The 26,094-nt window shown below is 41.8% G+C and overlaps 1 protein-coding gene and 1 non-coding gene across 2 annotated transcripts in view; both read right to left on the bottom strand.

The window, feature by feature from the left end:
• The window catches only part of LIN28A (lin-28 homolog A), a 414,829-nt gene that overhangs the window by 346,322 nt on the left and 42,413 nt on the right, over positions 1-26,094 (bottom strand). Inside the window, exon 3 of the mRNA XM_044089592.1 lies at positions 5,183-5,371. Within this exon, the coding sequence (XP_043945527.1) occupies positions 5,183-5,371 (189 nt within the window). The remainder of the gene's footprint in view (positions 1-5,182; positions 5,372-26,094) is intronic.
• Positions 25,032-25,103, bottom strand: TRNAG-UCC. The gene has a single exon. It is a non-coding gene; the product is annotated as a tRNA-Gly (tRNA).

The following is a 26,094-nucleotide window of genomic DNA, read 5'->3' as shown; positions in this document are numbered from 1 at the left end:
CACAGTAAGATGTTGTCCTGTTCGATTCTCTGCTAGAGCATCTTCTGTGTGGAGACATGTGTGAATTGGCATATCTTTGCTGAAGGTTGTGTGTCAGGGCCGGCAACTCGGCACGTAAAAATCTACTGCCAATCATTAGCGGACCGGAGTTCTGCTGTGGCGACCATTAACTGGGAAAAGCCGAAAGACACAACAACAATCTATGATTCCAGAATGGGGGATGGTGTTGAAAGCCTTGGAGAGATCTAGATAGGCTGTGTGAACCACCTTACCCTCATCTACCGCTTTGGTGACTGCTTCAAAGAAGTCTATCAGGTTTAGGAGACATGATCTGCCTTTTACAAACCGGAACTGGGTGGGGTCCAGCGTTTGGAGATTACCATTGTCTTTGTTTATAAGTTCCATGATGATACGTTCCATGGCCTTGCAGACCAGGCTCGTCAGGCTAATGGGGCAGTAGTTCCTGGGGTCCATGGTGGATCACCCTTTGTGGAGTGGAATAACCGTCGCTGTGTCATTAAATCTACTTGGTCCCCCTCTAAAATCAACACTGTACAGCAAATTATTAAGAACTAATTGCCTTTCTGTTCTTCTTTACTGTATCTACTTCCGGTTCTTTGATCTTCAACATACTGACCTAGAACACCACCTCCCTCATTCTAGCTCATACGCTTCAACCCAGTAAGAACTTTTTTTTATTATAATGCTCTCAGACTCATGCAGTAGCAGGGCCTTCTCTACAGCCAGTCCCACTATGGTTTAACAAATTATAATAACTGACTTCTCTCATTGTACTACTAAAATTATTCATAACAAGTAAAGCAAAATGTAAATACATTCTAGCATGACTGCCTTCCCAATGACCACCTATCAGTACATGTGAGATAAACCCAGCATTAAAGCAGCCCTTGATATACCATCTGCATGTGTAGAATGACTGCATTCTTCAGAGTATTTTGTTCAGCATTACTCGTGATCTGCTCTTTTATATTTTCCTTGGCTCTTTCTTGAAAAAGATCCAATTTGGATTGTCCTACTTACCAGGTTAACAAAAGAATAAAACAAATAAAAAAACTCTTATTCACTAGTTTGTTCTGAATACCTAAAGACAAACAATCTTGGAATAGAACCACTTGTTTCATACTACATTATGAAAAAGACAAACATTAAAGTACACTTATCATACCATTGGAGTGAGTGCATAGTACGTAGGGTGAGCACACTGTTATGTATGTGAGTCATATTTTGTCATGTAAACTGAAACAATGATGTTCCAGTACATATGTAAACATAAATGCACTAATGACCCATAAAAGAAATGAAAAATCACAGTTGGTTGTATTTGAATGGACTCCAGCCCAAACTCAGAAGTCATGTAACAAGTACTGTGTTATATCTTTCAGACATACCACTAATCTTTCCAAAAAGACTGTTCTCGGTTTTATCGAAAACAGCAACAACCTTTCTAGTATCAAAAAGGACTACTCAGAAATATGGAAACCACTGAATCATTTAGCTGTTTCTTTTCATTTAATATCTTCTTGAATATACACTGTCTTCTCAAATGATAAAAAAAAACTCTCGCTGCATATGGCTCTCTACACGACAAGAAGAATTATGGTAAGAATATTGAAAGTACAGCTACTAATGCATTGCTCTTAGTAACAAGTTCCACATACAAAGGAATGAAGAGAAGAACGTAAACTGCAGTCTTACTTGTAGTTACCACATCCTCACTCTGAACCTGAAGAGATTTGACCCCCAGTACTAAGGTACGAGATTCATTTACCACCTACTTAAATGACAGAAACCTTAGACTCAGTACTTTTACATCCCCCGTCCTTCCACTGCGGGGTTCCAGAACCACTCCTTTTCCCCATTTAACAGTCACCATACATTTGTAATGGTCACTTTCACCCAATCTTACACACAAATCACTTGGCCATTTTCTGGGCTGATCATTTAGCCAAACATCTCTGTTTCATGGTGCTCAGCTCAGGATCGAAGGATTAAGTGCTAAAAACAAAAACATTAAAAATATAAATATCCAAAAACAGCAAACGAATCTCAATAAGTTGAACAGAGTAAAAAATCCCAAGCATAAAAACCTTGCAAAAATGCTTGAAAAATGTAAATATACTGAAAATTATTCTATGTATTTTGGGATAGTGTGCTTGACCGTAACTTGCTCCCAAAACCTGAAAGGTAGGGTATCTTCACACATCAATCAAATTACTGAAACCACCTGCCCGATCACATTGACCAGATTAGCAAAATATAAGTGAAAGTCCTTGAACCTTTAGTCTTTCTATAACACTAACAGTCTTTTCATGAAAGAAGAAAGACTAGCACTTGACATGTGGGGGAGGGGAGTCTTTCTGTTAACCTTCAGTAGGCACTGTGTTTTTCCACAGCCTCAGCTGCCATTACAAAACCAGTATATAAATATTTCATGTTAAATATTTTCAATATTGTCAGCATGCAGCACTAACGTATTTCACTAGAGTAATCCGATGTCCTTTGCACGAAGCACTAACTTTAGGATATGTTCTCTTGATTTATAAGTTGCTAAGCCTTGGATACCATTACATTTTTAAATATTTGCTTTCTGTTAAAGATACCCCTGAACCCCCATGTCTTCTACTTATTTTTCACTCTCACTCTCTTCCATGGCATCACCCTCGATGCAGAAGCAAGGCATTCCAAATCAAAAATCCAGAATATATTTCCACACTATTATATTTTACCTTTTTTAAAGCCATGTTCAAGTACTTCCTCCTAAATTAAAAAAAAAAAAAATCTAGTGCAGTAACATAAAGAACTGAAAAATTAGCTGTTGTCACAATAGGTACTTCATGCCCTTTGTTCTCTTGGCATACTATATCACTTTTTTTCCTCAACTGTGAAGTACAAATGTTTTATTACTGCAGTAAACAATTTTACCTGTTGTACATCTTGCATGGTAAGCTCTTTTGGATGATATTTTGGAATTCACTAGGAATAAGGAACCTTACACTTACTGAGCAATAGTTTTTAAGCAAAAACTAATGTAGGTTTAAGCAGTGACATGTAGGCTGTACTGTGTCTGGCCTGAATATATGATATTTTTATGACAAAAATGAAGATGATATAGTATAAACTAAACCGGTAAAAGGGGCTGTCACCTGTTAATTACACAAGCATTGTAAATGAGACTGGCACAATACAAGTACTTCTGCCATGTATACAGTTGTTCTTCTTTTGGCTTTTCCCAGTTTGGGATCGCCACAGCAGAACTCCGGTCCACTAATGATTGGAAGTAGATTTTTACGGTGCTGAGGTGCCAGCTCGATGCCCAACCTTCAACGAAGGGATGCCCATTTACGCATGTCTTTTGAACACTACTCGACCATGGGGAGAACATGCAGACTCCACACAGAAGGTGCTCCAGCCAAGAATCAAAAGGGAGAACCTCTTGCTGTGAGGCAACAAAGCTACCGCTGCACCACTGCCGCTTCCATCTGCCATGTACACAGTAAGACAACATGTTCTTATTTATCCCACCACTGCTCTGGATATCTACACATCAGTTCTAACTATGACTGCCTTAATATGCAATTATTCATACAAGAAACACCTCTGACACACAAACTACAAACATGTTGGAGTGTTACACAAAATGAAACTGCATTTTAATATGATGTTATGCAGTAATGATGCCACGTAAAGTATAACACCTATTTTACTGAGCTGAAGTACAAATAAAATAATCATAGCTGAATATGTTTACAAATTAAGTAGTGATTTTGTTCTGCAGTAGACTCAGTCATTAATGTAAGACATAAACAATGATGCATTACAATGTACAATGTACAAATACAATGTATCAGTCCCATTAAGATTACACCACAGACAAGATGAATTTATATATGGCACTACATTCGTTGAAAGAACACCAGAGTTCATGTTAAGATTTTTTAATCTCAAAGAATGTGTGCATTTTTCTGTTATTGTTGAGAAGAACCATTCTAGTCCAGCCCACCTGCCTGGTTATCAAAATAATTAAAATAAAATCTACTTTGTGGCCATTTAAGTCAACATATTGCTGCACATTCGAGATAGCTAAATTAAGCAGTAGATTTTCTTGTACTTGCTAAGATTAGCCACAGCTCAACAACATTCATATGGCCCACAATACAAATGTGATACAAAGAGAACAGGCTCAGATCAGATGGAGGGCAAACAAGTTCTTCACAAAAATCTTTTTTTTTTAATGAGCCCATGTCTATTTTCCTGTGGATTAGATCATTACATTACTCCAAGTACAGTTGTTGTGTCTTTCGGCTTTTCCCGGTTAGGGGTCACCACAGTGGAACTCCGGTCCGCTAATGATTGGTAGTTGATTTTTACGTGCTGAGTTACCAGCCCTGACGCACAACCTTCAACGAAGGTACGCCCATTCACGCATGTCTCCACGCAGAAGACGCTCTAGCTGAGAATCGAACCGGACAGCATCTTACTGTGAGGCGACAACGCTACCGCAGCACCACCACCGCAGTACACATTACTCCAAGTACAGTGATGTTCTTAAATACACCAAGGAATTCAAACATATTATTAATCAAAATGAGAGAGATGATGTAAGAACAGAAAAAATTAATTTTCCAACAGAATATTCCATCTGAAAATCCTGCAGATGCAGAGACAAGAAACACCATTCACTAAATAAGTACAACAAATATGACATATGTTAAATGCAAAATAAACTTTCAAGTAACACTGTATCACACCACCTAACATGAATGCCTTCCAAAATCAGTTTTGCAGGACATATCTTATGACATAGCAGACTAGAGGCTAATCACTTATGTTGGAAGATATAGGCTTCACACAGCAACCAGCTTTATGCCGTTTGAAAGTGGAACATATAGCACTGAGAATGAGATCATCTTGCAGACACTGGCTACCAACAGGGACAGTATTGTTAAAAACATGATAGCAACCACTTGCCATTTTTCTTCCAGCTACCATCACTGTCCTGATTCCCCAAATGCAGTTCTTTACAATTTAACTGCAACATACCATTTCTCTTCACATTTGATTATATCACCATATCATAGTACAACTTCAACACAAAAAAACCTGATCACCACGTTTCTTTTAAATTAACTGGGTATACTTATGCATTCGTATAATGTTTTACCTGGTGTACGAAAACATCAACAGGACATTCAAGTGGAGGTCCTTCTCTGTCTGTCATGGAAAGGAACCCAAAGACCATCCGCACATTAAACCATTTACAGATCCCTGAGCCATGGAATATCTGTGGCTGCTCTTCTGAAGTGGGGGCATCTGCTGTTTCTTCTGTGGAGGCCTTGACACAGCCTCCTGAAAATCATCACTCTTATAACATGCCAGTAAGGAGCTTAAAGGAAAATTGTCCTTCCAAAATAAGGAGTCATATCCCATAGCTATTTTTCCCCTGTAATATCACCTTGATGTGATTTATGCTTGTTTTTCATTTACAGCTGTTTCCCTGTCACACGTCATGAAGGTCCCAGAATTTTTTCTCTGTTTAAATATCACATTGTTTTAAAAAGAAATTTGTTTCAGCATGTATGACATAGGCTAATGATTAGAAATGTTGTATGTTTTATAGTTGGTTACCTTCAATTTTACTTCATAACACTGTCAGGTCAACAAAAGGCTACAAATAAGTGAAACTATTTTTTTCTGAGTCAGTTGTTGGAGAAATCTTTATTCGGAAAAGAGGAATGAGTTATATTGCAGCGCTACATAAACATAATGGTAAATACTCTCATTTTTGATCACTGACATTGTATTTATTAATTTAACTGAAATTAAGTACACTGACAAATCTACTGGCAATCTGCCTTCACTAATTCTTTGAAATGAGAAGCTCTGGTCAGTCACAACAGAGCACAGCTGACTTCTGTACCCTGCAAATAAGTAGGGCAGTGAGTTCAGGTTTAGATTTATTAAGGTGCTTTGGAACTAAAATACCATTAGAATATAAAACATTTACAATAATAAATCAATAGCAGCTGTAACATCATAAAGACATCAGCTATACTCATCTTAAGCCAAGTTAAATAAATATGTTTTTAGTGTCTGCCTGAAACCAGCAAGTAGGGGCACCTCTGAAGCCACCAAGGTAGGGAATTTCACAGATAGAAAGCCCAATAACAGAATGAATGAAAACAGAGGTTTTCATATTCACCCATGGAATTGCCAGCTGCCTCACTGGGGATGAAAGCAAAACCAGTAGGACTCAATAAGCTCATTCAGGTAGCAGGAATCCAAGTAGTGAATGGACAGCTATGCTAACACTTCTTCTTCTTCTTCTTTCGGCTTTCCCAGTTAGGGGTCGCCATAGCGGATCACCTGTCCGCACATGATTGGCAGTGGAGTTTTATGGTGTCAAGTTGTCAGCCCGGCACACAACCTTCCACAGAAGGCACACACGTATGCACGCCTAGGGCCAATTTAAAAACAATCAACAATAGCAGATTCAGGACAATCAAGACCATGCAGAACAAGTCTAATATGATAGTAATGTGAGTGTCAGTCAGTAGCCTTGCTGCAGAGTTCTGCACCATTTGTAGATTACCCAGCTCAGTGTTAAGTATTCCAAAGTATAAGGCATTATAGTAATCCAGTCTGAGAGACATCATTGCATGCATGACAGTTGAGAGGGTTTGGAATTTTGACTATGACAGATTATACAATTCTGTGGTTAAGATTAAACAGAATAAAAGTATAGCTTCTGTCTGCAAGCCTCTGGCAATGATGGAAAAAAATACAGAGATGTTCATAGAACAGGTTCATTTTTGTACTTCAGTGTGAGAATACATCCAGTCTTTTCACAAATGGCTGTAACAGTCAGCACTGTGGCTTCATATAGCAATAACCCACGCCTGGGTGTGGGTAATGCTGGATTTACCCACGGTTGGCATGGTTTACAACCGTGGGTAAATCCAGCATTACCCACACCCAGAAGTGGGTTATTGCTATTATACAATGACATTATTTAAGAAAAGAAATAATTACTTTTCTTAAATAATGGCATTGTATAATGCCTCTTTGCTGCCCTTCGCAGCTGTCTGGTGTTCCGCGGCAGTTCTGATGTACTGCGCATGCCTACACAGTACATCAGAGCTGTGGGCAAAAGCAATGGAGAACGCAAGATCTCTGTTGCTTTTACTGTCTCGCTATGTTAAATGGGTTTAACATAGCGAGACAGTTAAAATAAACGGAGATCTCCGTTGCTTATTTTAAAGCTGTCTCGCTATGTTAAACTCATTTAACATAGCGAGACAGGTTAAAAAAAAAAGCAACGGAGATCGCAAGATCTCCGTTGCTTTTTACACACTGTGTCGCTATGTTAAAGGAGTTTAACATTGCGAGACAGCTTTAAAAAAAGCAACGGAGATCTGCGTTGCTTTTTTTAAACCTGTGTCGCTATGTTAAACTCTTTCTCAGTTTCTACTTGTGAGGATCCATAATATTTCTGCTTAGATCATCTGCCAGAATATTTTGTTTTCCTGGCAGGAATTGAGCTTGACGATGTACTTGGTAAGTCAGGGCTGTGTTCCACAAAGCCATGGCTAGTCTGCAAAGGGGGTAGGAATGTGTACCCCCCCTGCTTGTTTATGTACCACATAACTGTGGTGTTGTCCATCTTTATCAATAGTTGTCCTGGATGAAGTAAGTCCTTGAAAGCTGTCAGAGCATTCTGAACAGCTAGCATCTCTTTCTGGTTGATATGCAGATGCATTTGTTTTGGGCTCCATATGCCCTGAATGCATCTCCCCGCCAGGTGGGCTCCCCAAGCATAGTCTGATGCATCTGTAGTTAGTGTTTGGGAGGCAGGGGGGTAGAGTGAAAGGTCGTCCCATGTTCTGGTGACATGTCTCTGCCCACCAAAGAAACTCCTGTTGTAGGCAGGAAATGAGAGGAATCATTGTTTCCAGACTGTGACAATGTTGACTCCATAAACTTTTTAGATACCACTGTAGTTTCCTCATATGTAGTCTTGCATATGGAATTAATAGAATGCAGGATGCCATGAACCCCAAAGCCTGCAGAATTTGTCTTGCAGATAATTGGGTTTTTGTTGCCATCTGTTTGAAGTAAATAGTCAGTTGCCTTTGCTTGTCTGGCATAAGATAAGCCATCTGGGCAGTTGTATTCAAGCTTGCACCCAGGAATGTAATTTTTTGAGAGGATACCAGTTGTGATTTCTTTTTGTTTATTGTGTACCCTAGGCATATTAGAAGCCTTTTTACAAATGCCAGATGTTGAAGAAGAATGTGCTTGTTTTCTGCTTGAATGAGACAGTTGTCCAAATAAGGATAGATTTGTATGCTTCTTTGTCTGCAAAATGCAATTACTGGTGCCAGGCATTTTGTAAAGACCCTGGGCACAGTAGATAAGCCAAAGGGCAGTGCAGAGAATTTGTAATGCATAAAACCAACCTTGAAGCGAAGGTATCTTCTGCACTACTCCCTTACTGGGATATGCAGGTATGCCTCCTTTAAGTCTAGTGTCACTAACCAAGCATTCTTCCCCAGTATGGGCAGAAGCTGTTGCAAAGTCAGCATTTTGAATTTTGGGATGTCCAAGAATGTGTTCAAAATCGATAAATCCAGTATCAGGTGCCAGGCATTGTCTTTTCTGGGTACTAGGAACAGTCTTGAATAAAACCTTTGCCCTATTTCCTGTTCTGGTACTGGTTGAATAGCCCCCATATCCATGAGGGATGTAACCTGCCTCTGTGCCTCTGCCCATTGATTTTGTGGCAGGTCTGGCCAACCGTTTGGAATTGGCAAGGTATGGAAATGAAATCTGTACCCCTGGAATACTATGTTTAATACCCACTTGTCCTGGGTTATTAACTGCCAATTTTGAGCATGAAGTGCTAATTTTGCCCCTAAGGGGGCTGCCAAAAGATAAGTGCTTGGTGATGACAGAGGGAAGTCATTGAGAATGTTTACTGTAGGGTTGTGCTTTATTTCCTCCAGATTTGGAGGTAGAGGCACCCCATTGCTTTGACCTGTAAGAACCCTTTGATTGGTATCTAGAGCCTTCTGAGCACCTGGATTTGCCTCGTGAGGCTCTGTTGGACACAGGAAAGGACCAATTTTGTTTAGGCCAGTGTCTACTGAATCTGGGTGGCTGCACTTGTAAGAAATCTTTTACAGTTTGCATAGTTTTAGCTTTGTCTTCCATTTTCTTTAAAACCTCTTCTGCCTTATTACCAAACAGAGTATCATGCTGTAAAGGTGCATCCAACAATTTAGTTTTAACATGATCAGGCAGATTTTGCTCCTTGAGCCAGGCATGCCTTCTAATCACAGATCCAGTAACTGCGGCTCTGCAAGAGGCCTCCAAGGAATCAAAACCACATTGCAAAGTATGCTTTTCAACCTGCTCTGCTGCATGCAATAATTCCTGTAATTCTTTATTTTCCACACATTCAGAAATCAACATAATTTTCTGTTTCAATAATCCCATAACATGCTGTTGATACTTAAGCATATGAAACTGGCAATTTAAGGCCCTAATTGCCAAGGTTGCAGACGTATAAACCTTCTTTCCCCATCTATCCAGTGCCCTGGAATCTCTAACAGAGGGGGTAGGATTCTTGGCTGTACAGGCCTTTACACCTTTGGGACCCTGTGAGATAGTTTCAAGGTCAGCAGCAGGATTTTTGAATAAAAATTTGTGGGAGTCAGGAACCCTGTAATATCTGTCTGGCTTACTAGGAGCCAGAGGAAGGGAATCAGGAGAGATGCTTGATTCCGAAAACACATCATCAACAATGTCTAATACAGGAGGCATAGCCAAACGCCTATGTTGAGGAAGAAGGAAATCTTTTTTTTTTGACTCTGAGAAATCCTGACTCTCCCAATGAAAATGCTCCCTTAAAGTGTGCAAGGTTTCTCCAAAAGAATAACCTTCAGGAGGAGATGCAGATGGTATGGATTCTTCTGCATCTGAATCCTCATAGGGTGGTATAGAAAATTCCTGATTAGAAGAGGAATCAGAAGAAATAGAAACCTGATCTGAAGAATCATAATCAGTGTCTTGCCTAGGCCTCTTATCAGAAGGGGGCTGTGAACCCCTGATCAAGGTAATTAAGTCTTCAGCCATTTTGATCGTCTGCTTTTTAGACATAGGGGCCTAAGCACGTGGCTCATGCGTCGTTTTTTTAGCCTTAAAAGTTGTTTTTGTTTTTGAAGCTGGCGTCAGTTTTATATAGAAATGTTGAAGCCTGAAAACACCCTCAGAAGCCGGTGCCTGCTCAGCGGCTCCAGACCCATCCGAGGGAGAGACATCCACGCGTACAATACTCTGAGAAACTCGCGGCATGCCGGTCTCTGCATGGGTCTTGGTAAAGGCCTGCGACTCAAAAGTAGTGGGTATCAGGGGCTGCGAAAGCATCTCACTGAGTACCGGTGAACCAGCGAATGGCTTAGGAGAAGCTTCGTCGTCGGTTTTGGACCTCGACGGTCTGTCTCTGTCCTTTTCTTTGCATTTTTTGTGAACTCCGGTAGTCGGATTGCTATTTGACGACATTTCAGGGTAATTAAATCTGTTTCCAAAATATTTTGAAGCAAAGAGATACTGACGCTTAATAGTGCGTTGGTTAAATCTAGCACAAAACCGACAGCAAGGCAGGATATGATCTGGGCCTAGGCAAGGAATACAGTACAAATGAAAATCCTTATGAGGTATTTGCTTCCCACAAGTAATGCAATTATTAACTTTTACTGACATCGGTAAGGAGTATGAAAAGGTTTCCCCAATGGGGTACTTAGCTTTAATTGATGACTTCGGTTCTGAAACGCGAATGCAAAAATTTCAGGAGTTGGCCGCATGTTTTATACCCCTGACGACCTGACGTCATGGAAGAGAAGACAGCAACCAACTCAGGACTCAAGATTTTGATATTCAGGCCAACTGAGGGAGGGCAACCTGCCAGCAGATTACCCAAATGTAATGACTGCAGCATTGAAACATGAAGAACATCATCTACATGGAGGCGGAGACAGAACGGTGCTGTTAGTGGCATGGCTATAATGTTCTTCATGCTGTTTAGTATGCAAGCAGGGATATTTTCAGAATCAATCCGTGCAGTCTTTTTAGCTTTTGATAGCACTTTTAGGATCAGATCTTGTGTGATAGCTGGAAGTGAGCCAGTTTCAGGTATATCTTGAGGGACATATAGAGGGGAGACAGGGGTAAAGTTAGAGCTAAATTTATCTACTACATCTTCTGCCTCAGTATAGATAGCAACATTCACAATCAGCTCAGCACATTGCTGTGCTGTGCTTTTGAGATTACATACATAACTAAAAATGCCTTGTAATTGTCTTTGGCTTGGGTAGCTGTTTTAGTCTCAAACTTGGCTTTAGAGGATTTTATTAAGCTCCTAAGTTGTTTATTTCAGTGACAAGGAAAATCCCTTCCACAATTGACTAAGTTTCTGGTGTCATTCTAAGGGGATCCAGTATCTGTCTCCCTGGGATGACATGATTGACAGACCTTGATGCTTTGCCAGAGATGGCCTGCATCTGTCACCTCTGGGCTTCTGGATACTGGCCAAGGCTCTTGCCACCCCTATAGTGCCTTTTTAGGCGGTGCTCCAAAGACCAAATTACCACTGTAACAGCTACAAACAAATGCAATCTGGGGGTCATGCTGCTCAACGCTAGAAGTCTAAATCTCAAAATGCACTCGCTCAAAACACTCCTTAAAATGGAAAACATCAATATTTGTGCTGTAACAGAAACCTAGTTCAAGGCAGCAGAAAGCACCCCTGCACTATCACGCTATAACTCATTCCACACCTTTCTGCCCCATAACTTGGACTGAAGCTCCAAAGGCAGTCGTGTTTCCATATTCATAAAGGAAACTGGAGAATATTAGGGTCCAACCTAACACACTCATACTGGGCAACTTCAACTACCCCTCCATTAACTGGGAAAACTACTCATGTACCAATACACTTGCCCAACGTTTCCTGGAATTCATTAATTCCAATGCCCTGGACCAGCTCATTCTTACCCCCACTAGAGGAAGCAACATCCTTGACCTGGTCATTACTAACATCGGTGACTGTTGTTCTACAACAGTAGTCAACTCCTCCCTGGTTAGATCTGACCACAAATTAATCACCTTGGAAATCTATATCCCTCCCACCACCCCTGCAAAGGTAACCACTATGAAAAACTTCTCCAAAGCTAACTTTGGGCTCCTAAAAACAGAGGTGGTTAACTTCACAGCACCTATGCAAATGGAAAATAGTTGCATGACCGCCGAATCATACACTAATGCACTGTACGAACACGTACACAAATGCATGGATCTCGCCATACCCAATAGAACCAAGACGCTCTCCTCCAAAAAAAGGAAGCCAATCTGGTGGGTCCCCTGCCATAAACAAACTTTACAACAGGAGGAGGAAACTGATGCAGAATAAGGTGAAGTCCCAAGACTGGAAAAAACTTCCTTATCAGCCTCAACAAAAAGTTGAGATCTCTCATCAAATCCTCTAAAGCTAGCTATGAAAACAGAATTGCAGCAGATAATAAAGACAAACACAAGGCCTTCTACAGTTATGCAAAGAATCTCCATGGCAATACCCAGATTTGCTCTGAGCTATTGCACAATAGTACCTCCTATACCTAGCCAACAGATATTGCCAATATACTGGCTGACAGATTCAGTGCCAACTTCACCCCCCCAAAGGACCAATCACAATACCAGTAGATTGCCAGGCACCCAGTATTACTGCTGCACAGGTTAAAACAGCACTGTCCAAGGCCAAGAATACAGCTTCTATGGGCCTGACAATATCCCTGGCTGTGTTCTACATGAACTACAGAGTGAACTGGCACCTCACCTGTGTGCCCTGTTCAATCAGAGCCTCATCTCAGGCTTTGTCCCTACCAAATGGCACACTGCTACAGTCATCCCTCTCCACAAAGAAGGAGCAACTACAGACCCTAGGAACTATTGCCCCATTAGCCTGGTGAGTCTGATATGCAAATCTATGGAACGCATCATCATGGACCTAACAAACAAGGATGCAGGGAATCTCCAAACTCTGGATCCCACACAGTTTGGTTTTGTGAAGTGTAGATCATGCCTGCTCAACCTGGCTGACTTCTTTGAGTCAGTCACCAGAGCTGTGGATGAAGGCAAGGTGGTTCATACAGCCTATCTTGATCTGGCCAAGGCCTTTGATATCATTCCCCACTCAGGAATCATAGAAAAACTCACTAAGCTAGGCATCAACCCCTATATCACTAGGTGGGTTGCAAATTGGCTCACAGACAGAATCCACAGTGTGAAAGTAGCTGGCTCCAAGTCAGACTGCTGGCCAGTCACGAGCGGCATCCCAGAGGGTTTGGTCCTGGGTCCTCTCCTGTTTGGTATCTATTTCTCTGAAGTCCAGGCCAACACGAACGGACTCTGACTGACAAAGTTCACAGATGATTGCAAGTTGGGAGATATTTTTAACTCCCCAAGTGATGTTGACATCCTACAGAAAGGCCTCACTGAGACCAATGACTGGTGTCAGAACCATGGCCTTAAGCTCAACGCCAAAAAAAGTGTCGTCATCCCCTTTGGGAAAAACCCGGTTTCCATGAATTACCACATCAATGGTAGTCCATTGAACACAAAGGTGTTATAAGAGATCTGGAAACAGAGGTTGCCAGCAACCTCTCTTTTGACCACCACATTGCCACTGTGGTCAGAAATTCCTTCTATGTGACACATCTCATTACTAATGGTTTTGCATCCAGGAAGAAAGAGGTCATTGTCTCCCTCTACTCTTCCCTCATTAGGCCAATCATCGAGTACAATGCCCCATTTGACATATACCTCACTAGACACCTGCAACAACTGGAGAGGTCACAAAAGTACATCACAAAGAGGATCCTAGGCCTTAAACACTTGTCCATATGGGCAGACTCAAAAAACTCCAACTATTCTCTGTCTCATATCACCTACTTAGAGGCAATCTCTGCTTGACCTACAAAGCCATGTCTGACCCAGCTCTGTTAGAAATGGTACATCTAAAGAAATCCCAATCCCTCCGCACCACACGCTCCAGAGACCTCAGCCTCATTACCACAATCAACATAACATGCTGGAGGGACAAGTTCATAACCCAGAGACTGCCCATGCTATGGAACAGACTTCCCATACATGTCAAACAGAGCACCTCACTGGCCCTCTTCCAAGCGAAATCTTGATGAGTGGATGGGAAATAGAAAATTCACCCCGAAGATCACTCCAGTGGCACTACTCGACAGAGGCACTGGGAACTAAGGTCAGGTGGCATGATGCCAGAGTAATCCTATGGGGTAGGCTTGTAAAGACTCGAGGGCCATTAGCCTAGTACACACCTATGAACATAAGGGCTCGAACATTCTGGGAGTTACTCTTCTTTTGGTCAGAATTCTTTTCCTTTTATTATAGTTTGTTGATAGTATGGTTCCACCATGTGGGTTTGTTTCTGGGGTTTGCCCTGCACTTGTTCCTGCTGGTGTAGTGTGGTGGTATATATTTCTGTGTATCAGTGGGGATTTGAAGTTTGCCAGTGTATCACTTAAGAGTAGGTAGCTTGTTTTAAATAAATTTATAAAGGTATTTTGGGTGGAAGGGATTTCTGGTTTTAGTTTTATTTCGAAGGAGACTGCTTTATGGTCAGACCTAACAAGTGCTGAAGATATGCAAGGGATGGTGCAAGATGCTCCCATGCTATTAAGGACAAGATCCAGGATGTTATTCCCTGCAAGTGGGTACTCTGTCAATACAAATGCACTGGAACAATTAGTCAAAATCCAGGAATCTCTGTGCTTATGCACAGGTGGTGTAGGTTTCCTAGTCTATAGTTAGACAGCTTAGATCACCTAGGAAATGTTATTGGATTTAATACTGAATGATTCTATTTCCTGTAGATGGGCACTGTGGCTTTCTTTTGTCATAGAGGGAGTTCTACTGCTAGCTAACATATGGTATGTGACCTTTGTGACGGTTATCTGGACATGCAGAAGCTTCATTTGGATACTGGCTTGCTCTTAATGGGACTACCAAAAAGTTAAATTTTAGGCTTGCTACTCTTTTCACTTTACATAAATAGTCTTCCTTGGGACTGACCACATTTGAACATTGCAATGTACACAGATGACATTACAGTAGCTACTGGTGACAAGCTGGTGCATCAGCTCTCATCAGTGCTACAAAATTACTTCACTTGGCTTTACGCAAATAAGTTAACAACTAGTACAAACGTGTACAGTTATAATTTTATGGTACTGCAAAAAGACAACCCAAAATCAAAACACCCTATATAAAAGGCCCTATGCATACCAATATTCTTTCCCTTCACAATTACATAGGATCATAGGAAGTTACTAGGTATTGGCTCTTACAATCCTAGCCAAGAGTTTGGCACATGTTTAGACAAGTCAGCACCCAAAAACCCTGTCCATCAGGAACACAGGTGGAACCCCAGGGGTGTATATCACAACCTGGGTATTTTAGCAACTTAAGATGGCCTACAATATTTTACCTTCTTATCACTGAAGCTCTTAGGACAATTGCTATCAATGTTTTAATACCAAAAACCCTTACATTATCTTTTTTTATCACAAAACACTACCTTGTTACAAACTATTAAGAATAAGATTATCAGATTCAATCACCTGGCTAGCAAAATGGCTACCTACTTTTGCTAGGGCTACCCATTTGCTTAACATTCTCACCTTAAAATTACTCAGAGCCAAATACAGCCCAATACTTGCTAACAAGATAACTGTACATGAGTCATCATACTCTCTTAGAAATAGTAGTGGCCTAAAACTGAACAGACACTATTTCTTTCTAGCAGCCTATGAGAAGTCATTCAACAAGCTATCCTCCTGCTTCATGGAATACTTTACCTACAGGAATTAGTGTAAATGATAATCTCTCACAGTTTAGAAAGAGACTGAAATTACCTCTTGCTCAACAATACGTGTGCCTGTTTAGGGATATTGGCTACTATAGTACAGTTAACTACATGCCTACCTGAACTAGTCTATGGTGCTTATATCTTGTTATGCGTACACATACATCAGATTTTCTTGAGTTTATATATGTGTTCATACTTTACTTGTGAAGTGCTCGGTTAATCTATACTGTATTTAACTTCTGAAGTTACCGCAGTTCTGCTGTAACATGTAATGTGTTAATTGCTTTTGCAATCATTTCTCTGTTTCATTGTAATAGTTCTTTATTTAATGTATTGCTTATTTATGTACCTTTGGCCTGGGTAGCGACTAAAAAGGCCCCTGTACCAGCCCTTGCACCTACCTTGCACAAAAATAAATAAATAAATGAATGAATTAATAAATAAATAAGTAATCAGATAAATCAGTGTATACCGTTGCCTATTTTTTTAATGACTTACATACATATTTTTATCAGGTTGGTCAGGGCATGGGCAACGTCAGCTTTCAGTGGAAGCTTTGGGAGAAATGCTTCAAAATATTTAGAAGAACAACAAACATAAAAAATATGAAATATACCACAGAAGAAGATGCCTGATGCAAAATCATAAGAACTGGAAACAATCACAACTACTGGCTGGTATTTGACTTAGATACAGAGGATTAATACTTATTGCTATATTAACAGAATAAAATACTCTTCATTTGCTCTGCAAGAAGTAAATTATTTGTAAATATGTACTATATGGATTCACTTCAGAATCCCAAATTTCAGAAACATCGAATTTCATATGATTGAGACCATATGATCGATGTTTCGGAATATCAAGATTCTGAAATAAATCCAAAAAAAAAAAAAAAAAACTTTTTAAACGTTTCTGCAGAGGGGCACAACCCTGCTACTTAAATATACCAACTCCGAGATCAAACTACAGCGAGGAAAAGGGAAATCTCCCTTTCCGCACTGTATGCAGATCTCTGTTCAGAATTTCGAAGTTCTAAAACTTCGATCATATGGTGTCGACCATATGAATTTCGAGGTTTTTGGATATATATATATATATATATATATAAATAAATATATATATATATATATATATATATATATATATATATATATATATATATACACACATACATGTTGTTGTTTTCTTTCGGCTTTTCCCGGTTAGGGGTCGCCACAGTGGAACTCTGGTCCGCTAATGATTGGCAATCGATTTTTATGGTGCCGAGGTGCCAGCCCGACGCCCAACCATCAACGAAGGCACGCCCAATCACGCATGTCTTTCGAACGCCACTCGACCGTGGGGAGGACATGCAGACTCCACACAGAAGGCGCTCCAGCCAAGAATTGAATGGGAGAACTTCTTGCTGTGAGGCGACAATGCTACCGCTGCACCACCGCGGTTTCATATACACACATATATATGTGTATATATATATATATATATATATATATATATATATATATATATATATATTTATATAGATATATATGTATATGTGTGTGTGTATTCAAAATATATCTATATATATATATATATCTATATATATCTATAGATATATATATATATATATATATATATATATATATATATATATATACTACAACTATACTATACATATCTGTCAAATCAAATATATATCAAGTATACTATACATATCTGACATGGCTTAGTGGTAAATCACTTTGGCTATTCGGTGCAGGGTCATGGAGTTGAGCCTTCCAGAGGCTGTTTATTTTTTGGTTGGGAGGATGGCCTAATGGTTAAGGTGTTTGCCTTAAAAACACAAGGTGCAGGGTTTGAGTCTCACAAGGGATAATTGGCTAGGCTTAAAATGGCTTGCAAGGTCAGTTAGCTTAGTAGTAACTATGAACCTATGAACAGGCAGTTGACTATTCAAAATATAAATTTGGAATATACACTAAGGTTGTGAGTTTAGGGAATACAATTAGCACCAATAAAGTACAGTTGTGTACACTTACCATAAATGTAGATGTTCGAGTGTATTCACTGTTACAGTCATTACATTTGGGTTATTTGCTTGCAAGTAGGCCTCATTCAGCCTGATTAACAAAGTCTTGGGTCCTGCGTCGGTTGCTGTCCCTTCTTCCATTACGTCAGGTCGTCAGGGGTATAAAACATGCAGCCGACACCATTACATCAGTTTTTCTTGCCCCAGATGTCAGGTGCCCCCCTAATGGGGAGCAATTAAATATAAAAGTACAATGATATACCTCCAACAAAAAAGCAAATACACCAAAAAGGCTTTTAAGCATAATAAAGGAAAGTAGAGGTATAGCCAAAGATGTTAGGGGGCTGGAGGGAGGGTAACCAGGACTGCAACAGTGAATACACTTGAACATCTACATTTATGGTAAGTGTACACAACTGTACTATGTTCTTTGTGTTTCACTGTTGCAGTCATCACATTTGGGTTGATTCCCAAAGCTAAGGAAGGGTGGAGGTAGTTATGAAGCAACTTCTAGGATGTCCCTGGTAGGGACTCCCCTGAGAAATGCTGTAGAGGTAGATGTAGCCCTAGTGGAATGAGTTCTGATCCCCTGTGGGGTAAGTTTCCCATGATACTTCTAGCAGAAATGGATGCAGTGTGCTATCCATTTAGAAATGTTTTGCTTTGAAATGGCCTTGCCCTCTGCCCCTGCAGCAAAGCTGACTAGCAGCTGGTCAGATTTTCTGAGAGGCCTAGTCCTGTCCATATAGAACGTAAGCTGCCTGTGCATGTCCAGGGAATGCAGGATCCTTTCTCTTTTATTCTGAGGATTAGGAAAATAGGTTGGCAAATGAATGGACTGGTTTAGAGCCACACTAGACACCACGTTGGGCATAAAAGATGGGTTAGTCCTGAGGGAAACCCTGTCTGCATGGAAGATAATGAAGGGTTCCACTGCCATAAGGGCCTACAATTCAGACACTCTTTTTGTTGAAGTGATGGCTAGAAGTAAAGCTGTTTTCCATGAGAGGAATTATAACTCTGCTGTGGCCGCAGGTTCAAAGAGCGAAAGTGTGAGCTTTTCTAATAGAAAGTTAAGGTCCCAGGCTGGAGTGGGAGCTCTTCTGGGGGGCCTTACATTTTTGGCTCCTCTCAGGAACTGTTTCACCAGAGGATGAGAGAAGAGGGATGGCTCAGTATTATAATGAGCTGAGATGGCAGAGGCACGGATCTTAATTGAAGAGAAGGATAGGCCTTTGTGGAGCATTTCTGTTAAGTAATCTGGTATATGAGGTAAGCTGAGCACAGTTGTGCCCATTCCCTGAGATAGGCTCCAGGAACAGTATCTTTTCCATTTTTCAGAATAGGATTTTCTAGTACTAGGCCTCCTTGCCTCAAGAATGACATCCAGCACCTGCTTACTGAGGTTTGCTGGTGTTGAATTCAGGGGATTAGCCAGGCTGCTAGGTTCAAGGTCTGTGGCTGAGGGTGCAGAATCTGGCCCGCCTGCTGGGACAGCAGGGAAGGAGTCTGAGGCAGGTGCCATGGTTGTAGCAATATCATACTGCATAGAAGAGGGTACCAGTGCTGGCATGGCCAGTCTGGTGCAATCAGGATTGTCCTTGGCTTGTCCTGTTTGAGTTTTAGTAGAACTTTCGAGAGGAGTGGCAAAGGGGGAAAGGCACAGACTGAGACGCTTTCCCAGGTGAAGGACAGGGTATCCACTTTCCAAACTTGGCTGTGGGGAGTTCTGGTGCAAAATTTGCTCAATTGATAGTTCTGATGGGAAGCAAAAAGGTCAACCTCTGGTGTCCCCCACCTGTTCCTCAAAAGCTTGAATATTTTGGGTTACAGTTTCCACTCATGTGGATCCATGAGATTTCTGCTTATGTCATCTGCCAGTGAATTTAGTTTGCCTGGCAGGAATTGAGCTTATAATTGTACTCGGTTGCTCCAGGCTGTGTTCCACAGAGTCATGGCTAGTCTGCAGTGTGGGTAGGAATGGGTTCCCCCCTGCTTGTTTATGTACCACATAACTGTGGTGTTGTCTGTCTTTACCAATAGTTGTCCTGGAAGAATAAGGTCCTTGAAGGCTGTCAGAGCATTCTGCACAGCTAACATTTCTTTTTGATTGATATGCAGGTGCATTTGCTTTGGATTCCATTTGCCCTGAATGCACTGCCCTGCCATGTGAGCCCCCCATGCATAGTCTGATGCATCTGTTGTTGGGGTTTGGGTGGCAGGGGGTGGAATGAAAGGGAGTTCCTTGTTGTGGTTGCAGGCCACTGCCCACCAAAGGAACTCTGTCCTTAGGCAAGGAATGATAGGAATGATTGTTTACAGGTCCTGAGAATGTTGACACCAGAGACTTTTTAGGTACCATTGAAGTTTCCTCATATGCAGTTTTGCATATGGAATTAATAGAATGCAAGAAGCCATGAACCCTAGGGCTTGCAGTATTTTTCTTGCAGATAGCTGGGTTTTGGTGGCCAGTAGACTGAAATAGTTTGTCAAATAAATTTGTTTCTCTGGTTCATAGGTTCATAGGTTGGTACTAGGCTATCAGCTCTAGGGCCTATACAAGCATAGCCATAACAATTCCCTGGCTATTTCTTCCCACACTGTTTACTTCCCTGGACCCCTGTCTAGCAGGGCGACTGACGTGATCCCAGGGGTGAATTTCCTTTCTCCCATCCAATCGTCAAGGTTCCTTTTGAAGAGGGCCAAAGAGGCACTCTGCTTGACATGTATGGGCAATCTATTCCAGAGTCTGGGGAGTCTCTGGGTCAGGAACCTATCCCTCCAGCATGTTTTGTTTATTGTGATGACAAGGTTTAGATCCCTGGAGCGTGTGGCTCTCAGGGATTGGGATTTCTTTAAGTGTAGCATGTCCAGCAGCTCTGGGTTTGACATGGCCTTGTATGTTAAGCAGAGATCGCCTCTGAGTAGATGATATGCGACAGAGTATAGCTGGAGTTTTTTAAGACGGTCAGCATAGGGCATCTGCTTTAGGCCTGTGGATTCTTTTAGTGAGGTATTTCTGCGGTCTTTCCAGTTGTTGCAGATGTCTTTGAGAGGTACATACCAAACGGGGCATTGTATTCTATAATGGGTCTAATGAGGGATGAGTACAGTGGGACAATGACCTCCTTTTTTCTGGATGAAAAGCCCTTAGTGATGAGGTGTGCCACATAGAAGGATTTCCTGACTGTTGTGGTGATGTGGTTATCGAAGGTGAGACCACTGTCCACCTGTGTCCCTAAGTCTCTTATCACACTTTTGGTGTTTAGTGTACTGCCACCTATATGGTAATTCACAGCTACATGTTTTTTTCCACATTTCTTGGCATTGAGCTTGAGCCCATGGCTCTGGCACCAAGCATCTGTTTCTGTAAGGCCCTTTTGTAGAGTATCCACACCATTTGGGGATTCAATAATGGCTCCCAGTTTGCAGTCATCTACAAACTTTGTTAGCCAGAGTCCCTTAGTGTTGGCCTGTACTTCAGAGAAGTAGATGCCAAACAAGAGCGGTCCCAGGACTAAACCCTGAGGTACTTCACTTGTCACTTGTCTGGAGCTGGATTTGGAGTTGGCTACTTTTACAGTGTGGGTTCTATCAGTAAGCCAGTTAGCAAGCCATTGGGTGATGTAGGGATTAATGCCCAGCTTAGTAAGTTTATCTATGATTCCAGAGTGGGGGATGGTGTCAAAGGCCTTGGCAAGGTCTAGATAGGCTGTGTGGACCATCTTACCCTTGTCCATGGCTCTGGACACTGATTTGAAGAAGTCAAACAGGTTCAGGAGACAAGATTTGCACTTCACGAACCCAAACTGGGTGGGGTCCAGTGTTTGAAGGTTGCCAATGTCTTTGTTTATAAGTTCCATGATAATACGCTCCATGGCCTTGCAGATAAGGCTTGTCAGACTGATGGGATGGTAGTTTCTGGAATCCAAGGTGGATCCCCCCTTGTGGAGTGGGATAACTGTAGCTCTGAGCCACTCAGTGGGCACGAAACCTGAGGTGATGCTATGATTAAACATGACACTTAGGTGAGGTGCCAATTCATATTGTAGTTCATGTAGTACACCGCCCAAGATGTCATCTGGTCCCATGGATGCTGTATTCTTAGCTTTGGAGAGTGCATTTTTTTACCTGTGTGGCCGTTATTACTGGAATTTGGCAATCTTCCGGTATGGAGATGGGCCATTTAGGGGGTGAGAGGGGGGTGAAGTTGGCACTGAATCGATCTGCCAGGATATTGGCAATATCCTTGGGATCAGTATATTTAATGCCATTCTGTTTTAGCTCAGAGCAGATCTGAGCATTGCCATTTAGATTCTTGACATAGTTACAGAATGCCTTGTGGTTGTCTTTGGAATCTTTGGCAATTTTATTTTTGTAACTAGCTTTGGAGGATTTTATGAGGGATCTCAGTTTCTTACTGAGGCTGGTAAGGGACTTTTTTGCATCCTGGGATTTTCCTCTTTTCTGCAACAGTTTCTTCCTTTTGTTGTAAAGTTTGTTTATGGCAGGGGATCACCAGATTGGCTTCTTTTTTTTGGATGAGAGCATCTTGGTTCTATTTGGGATGGCACGATTCATGCACGAGTGGATGTGCTCATACAATGCCTTAGTGTAGGATTCAGCAGTTGAACTTTCAGTTCCTGTCTGCATGGGTGTCATGAAGTTTGTCACTTCTGACTTGAGTAGCATGAAGTTGGCTTTGGAGAAGTTTTTTTATGGAGATTTCCTTACTGGGGGGGTGGGGGTGGGATGTGGATGTTAAGGGTGATTAGCTTATGGTCAGACCTGACTAACGAGGGAGTGACCATAGGTGTGGAGCATCGATTTCCCATGTTGGTAATGACCAGGTCTAGGATATTGGAACCCCTGGTGGGACTATGGATTAGTTGATGTTTGTTGGCCGAAAAGTGTGGTAAGAGTTGTAGCCTGGTATTGCAGGGGTGCTCTCTGGAGCCTTGAACCAGGTCTCAGTTATTGCACAGATATCGATGTTCTCCATTTTTAGGAGTGCCTCGAGAGAGTGCATTTTGAGGTTTAGACTTCTAGCATTTAGTAGCATTACCTTCAGATTTTACATGCTTGTACCTGTTACGGTGGTGGTTTTGTCCTTTGAACTTTGCCTAAAAAAGGCACTATAGGGGTGGCAAGAGCCTTGGCCAGTAACCTGAATCCCAGGGGCGACAGGTGCAGACCATCTCTGGCAAAGCATCATGGTCTGTTGATCATGTCGTCCCAGGCAGACAGATACTGGATCCCCTTTGAATGACACCAGAAGCTTAGCCAATTGTTGAAGTCAATCATTTTGTCCTTATATTGTGGTATCATTCTGGGCGAAGGCAGGATGCTACTCAGGGCTAGGGTCATACCTGCCTGGGCCACATGATCTGAGAGCTCTTCCATGTCTCTTTTCATGTAGTCCAGGGAGGTACGTTTCAAGTCATTCACTCCAACATGGACAATGACAGAGTCATATTTGTACTTGTTGTGGAGTAACTTGAGTGCATGCGTTATGTGGCGGATCCTGGCACCCGACAGGCAGCTGACTGTAATTTTCTCCTTGTTCAACCTGGTGAGTGGGACATCAGTGTGCCGGACTATAGAGTCACCTATGACTAAAGTGTTAGGTACGTTGTCTTGCCTTAGGGGCTGTTGCTGGGTGGCACACTGGTGTTGTGAACTATGTGACACTTTGGCTGTGATTGGTGTTTGTTTGCGTTTCAGCTTCAGAGGTCCTTGTTGCTTGGGCAGGTTACAGTTAAGGGCCTCTGCATATGTGGATTTAGTGTTGCTGTATGTGGGTGTTGGTGGTGTGGGTTTAGAAGGGCTATGTGTTGCTTGAGGTGTAGTGTGGGTGTTAACCTTCTCCTCTTGACTGTCTAGCACAATCTTGGGTGGAGAGAGCTTTGCTTCCATTTTAGCTATGTAAGTGCATCTCTCACAGGTTGTAGTGTTGGGTGGTAGGAGGAAAGGGTTGCCATCTGGGAAGTTATGTTCAAGCTTGCTCCCAGGAATACAATCTGTTAGCTGGGTACCAGTTGTGATTTCTTTTCATTGATGGTGTACCCCAGTGAAGTCACTTTACAAATGCCAGGTGCAGAAGTAGCAATTTCTGACTGTCCACCTGAATCAGGCAATCATCCAAGTATGTGTAAATTTGAATTCCTCTCTGCCTGCAATATGCAATGGCTGGAGCTATGCACTTTGTGAATAACCTGGGTGCAGTAGATAAGCCAAAGGGAAGTGCAGAGAACTGATAGTGCATAGAGCATGCTTTGAAGTTTATGTATTTCCTGCAAGATTCCCTTATGGGGATGTGCAGATAAGCTTCTTTTAAATCTAGGGTTGCTAGCCAGGAGTCCTTGGCTAGCATAGGAAGCAGCTGTTGGAGAGTTAGCATTTTGAATTTTGGAACCACCAAAAAGGTACTGAAAATAGACAGATCCAGGATAAGACACCAAGAGTTTTCTTTTCTGGGGACCAGAAACATTCTGGAGTAAAAACCTTGTCCCCTTTGTTCTGCTGGGACAGGTTGAATAGCCTTGATACTGAGAAGAGAAAGTACTTGCTTTTGGGCCTCTGCCCACTGGTTTGGTGGGAGGTCTGGCCATCCGCTTATGGATGGGAGTGAGTGGAACTGGAATCTGTATCCCTGGGAAACAATGTTTAAGACCCATTTGTCTTGGGTAATGTATTGCCAATTTTTGGCATGCAGTACAAGTTTTCCTCCTAAAGGTGCAAGTACTTGGGCAAGGCTTGAAAGAGTTAAGGATAAGTCATTGTGCATTTTTACCAAAGGATGGAAGCTTACTACTCCCTGTTTTGGACATGGGAGCACTCCGTTGCTTGGATCTGTGCATAGCCTGAGACTGACGTCTTGGTGGTCTGCTGCCCCTGGGTTTGGACTGAGAAGGCCTGGAAGGGACTGGAAAAGACCGTTTTTTTGAAGGCCAATGCCTACTGAATCTAGGTGGCTGTACTTGTAAGAAATCCTTAACAGTTTGCATAGATTTAGCTTTCTCCTCCCTAAATGTACAGACTTCCTGCATTGGCCAGGAATTGAACCCAGGTCAACTGCTTGGAAGGCAGCTATGCTCACCACTATGCCACCAATGCTAATTTAATGGTGCATCCAGTAATTTTGCTTTGACATGATCTAGCAAGTTTTGTTCCTTAAGCCAAGCATGTCTTCTAAGAACAGACCTAGTGACAGCAGCCCTGCAAGATGCTTCTAAAGCAAAAAAAAACACACTGCAAAGTATGTTTACCAACTTGGTTAGCAGAATGCATTAACTCTTGTAAATCTTTGTTTTCTGCACAATCAAGAATCAACAACATTGTTTGTTTTATTAGCTCCATAATATGCTGCTGATACTTTAACATATGAAACTGGCAATTTAAAGCACTTATGGCACGCGTAGCAGAGGTGTATACCTTTTTTGCCCATCTTCTAATGCCCTGGAATCCCTATCCGAAGGGGTAGGATTTTTGGCAGTTGTAGCCTTAATGCCTTTAGGTCTCTGGGAAATAGTCTCTGGATCCACAGTAGGATTCCTAAAAAGGAATTTGTGGGAGTCAGGCACTCTATAGTACCTGTCAGGTTTCCTGGGAGCTGGCGGCAAGGTATTAGGGGTAAGGCTGAATTCCAGGAAGATTTCTTGCTTGCTTCACATCATCTACAACTTCCAAAACAGGAAGGATAGCTAGAGGCCTGTGCTGAGGAAAGCTTAAAAGTTCCCTGAATCTCTTTTTGGACTGGGAGTAGACCTGGCTCTCCCAGCGGAAATGTTCTCTAAGGGTGAGCATGTTCTCTAAGGGTGAGCAGGGTTTCACCAACGGAAAAATCTTCTGGTGGGGAAGCAGAGGGAATGGATTCCTCTGCATCAGAATCCCCATAGGTAGATAAGGATATGTCCTGGAAATCAGAAGGATCAGAGTAATCTGATTCCTGATCAGAAGAATCAGAAGGAAAGTCAGTTCTGGGTCTTTTTGAGGGGGAAGGCTGACTTCCCCTAATTAAAGTAAAGAGGTCCTCAGCCATTCTAATCATTAGTTTTTGTGGCATGTGGGCCTTAGAATGTGCTTTGGTCATTGGTTTCCTAGGCAT

Source organism: Protopterus annectens, chromosome 1.part1, assembly GCF_019279795.1.
Source record: "Protopterus annectens isolate FY-2018-M chromosome 1.part1, PAN1.0, whole genome shotgun sequence".
In the NCBI taxonomy this organism is placed as follows: Eukaryota; Metazoa; Chordata; order Ceratodontiformes; family Protopteridae; genus Protopterus; species Protopterus annectens.
The sequence above is the reverse complement of the archived record's forward strand: the minus strand, read 5'-3'. Positions and strand labels throughout refer to the sequence as shown.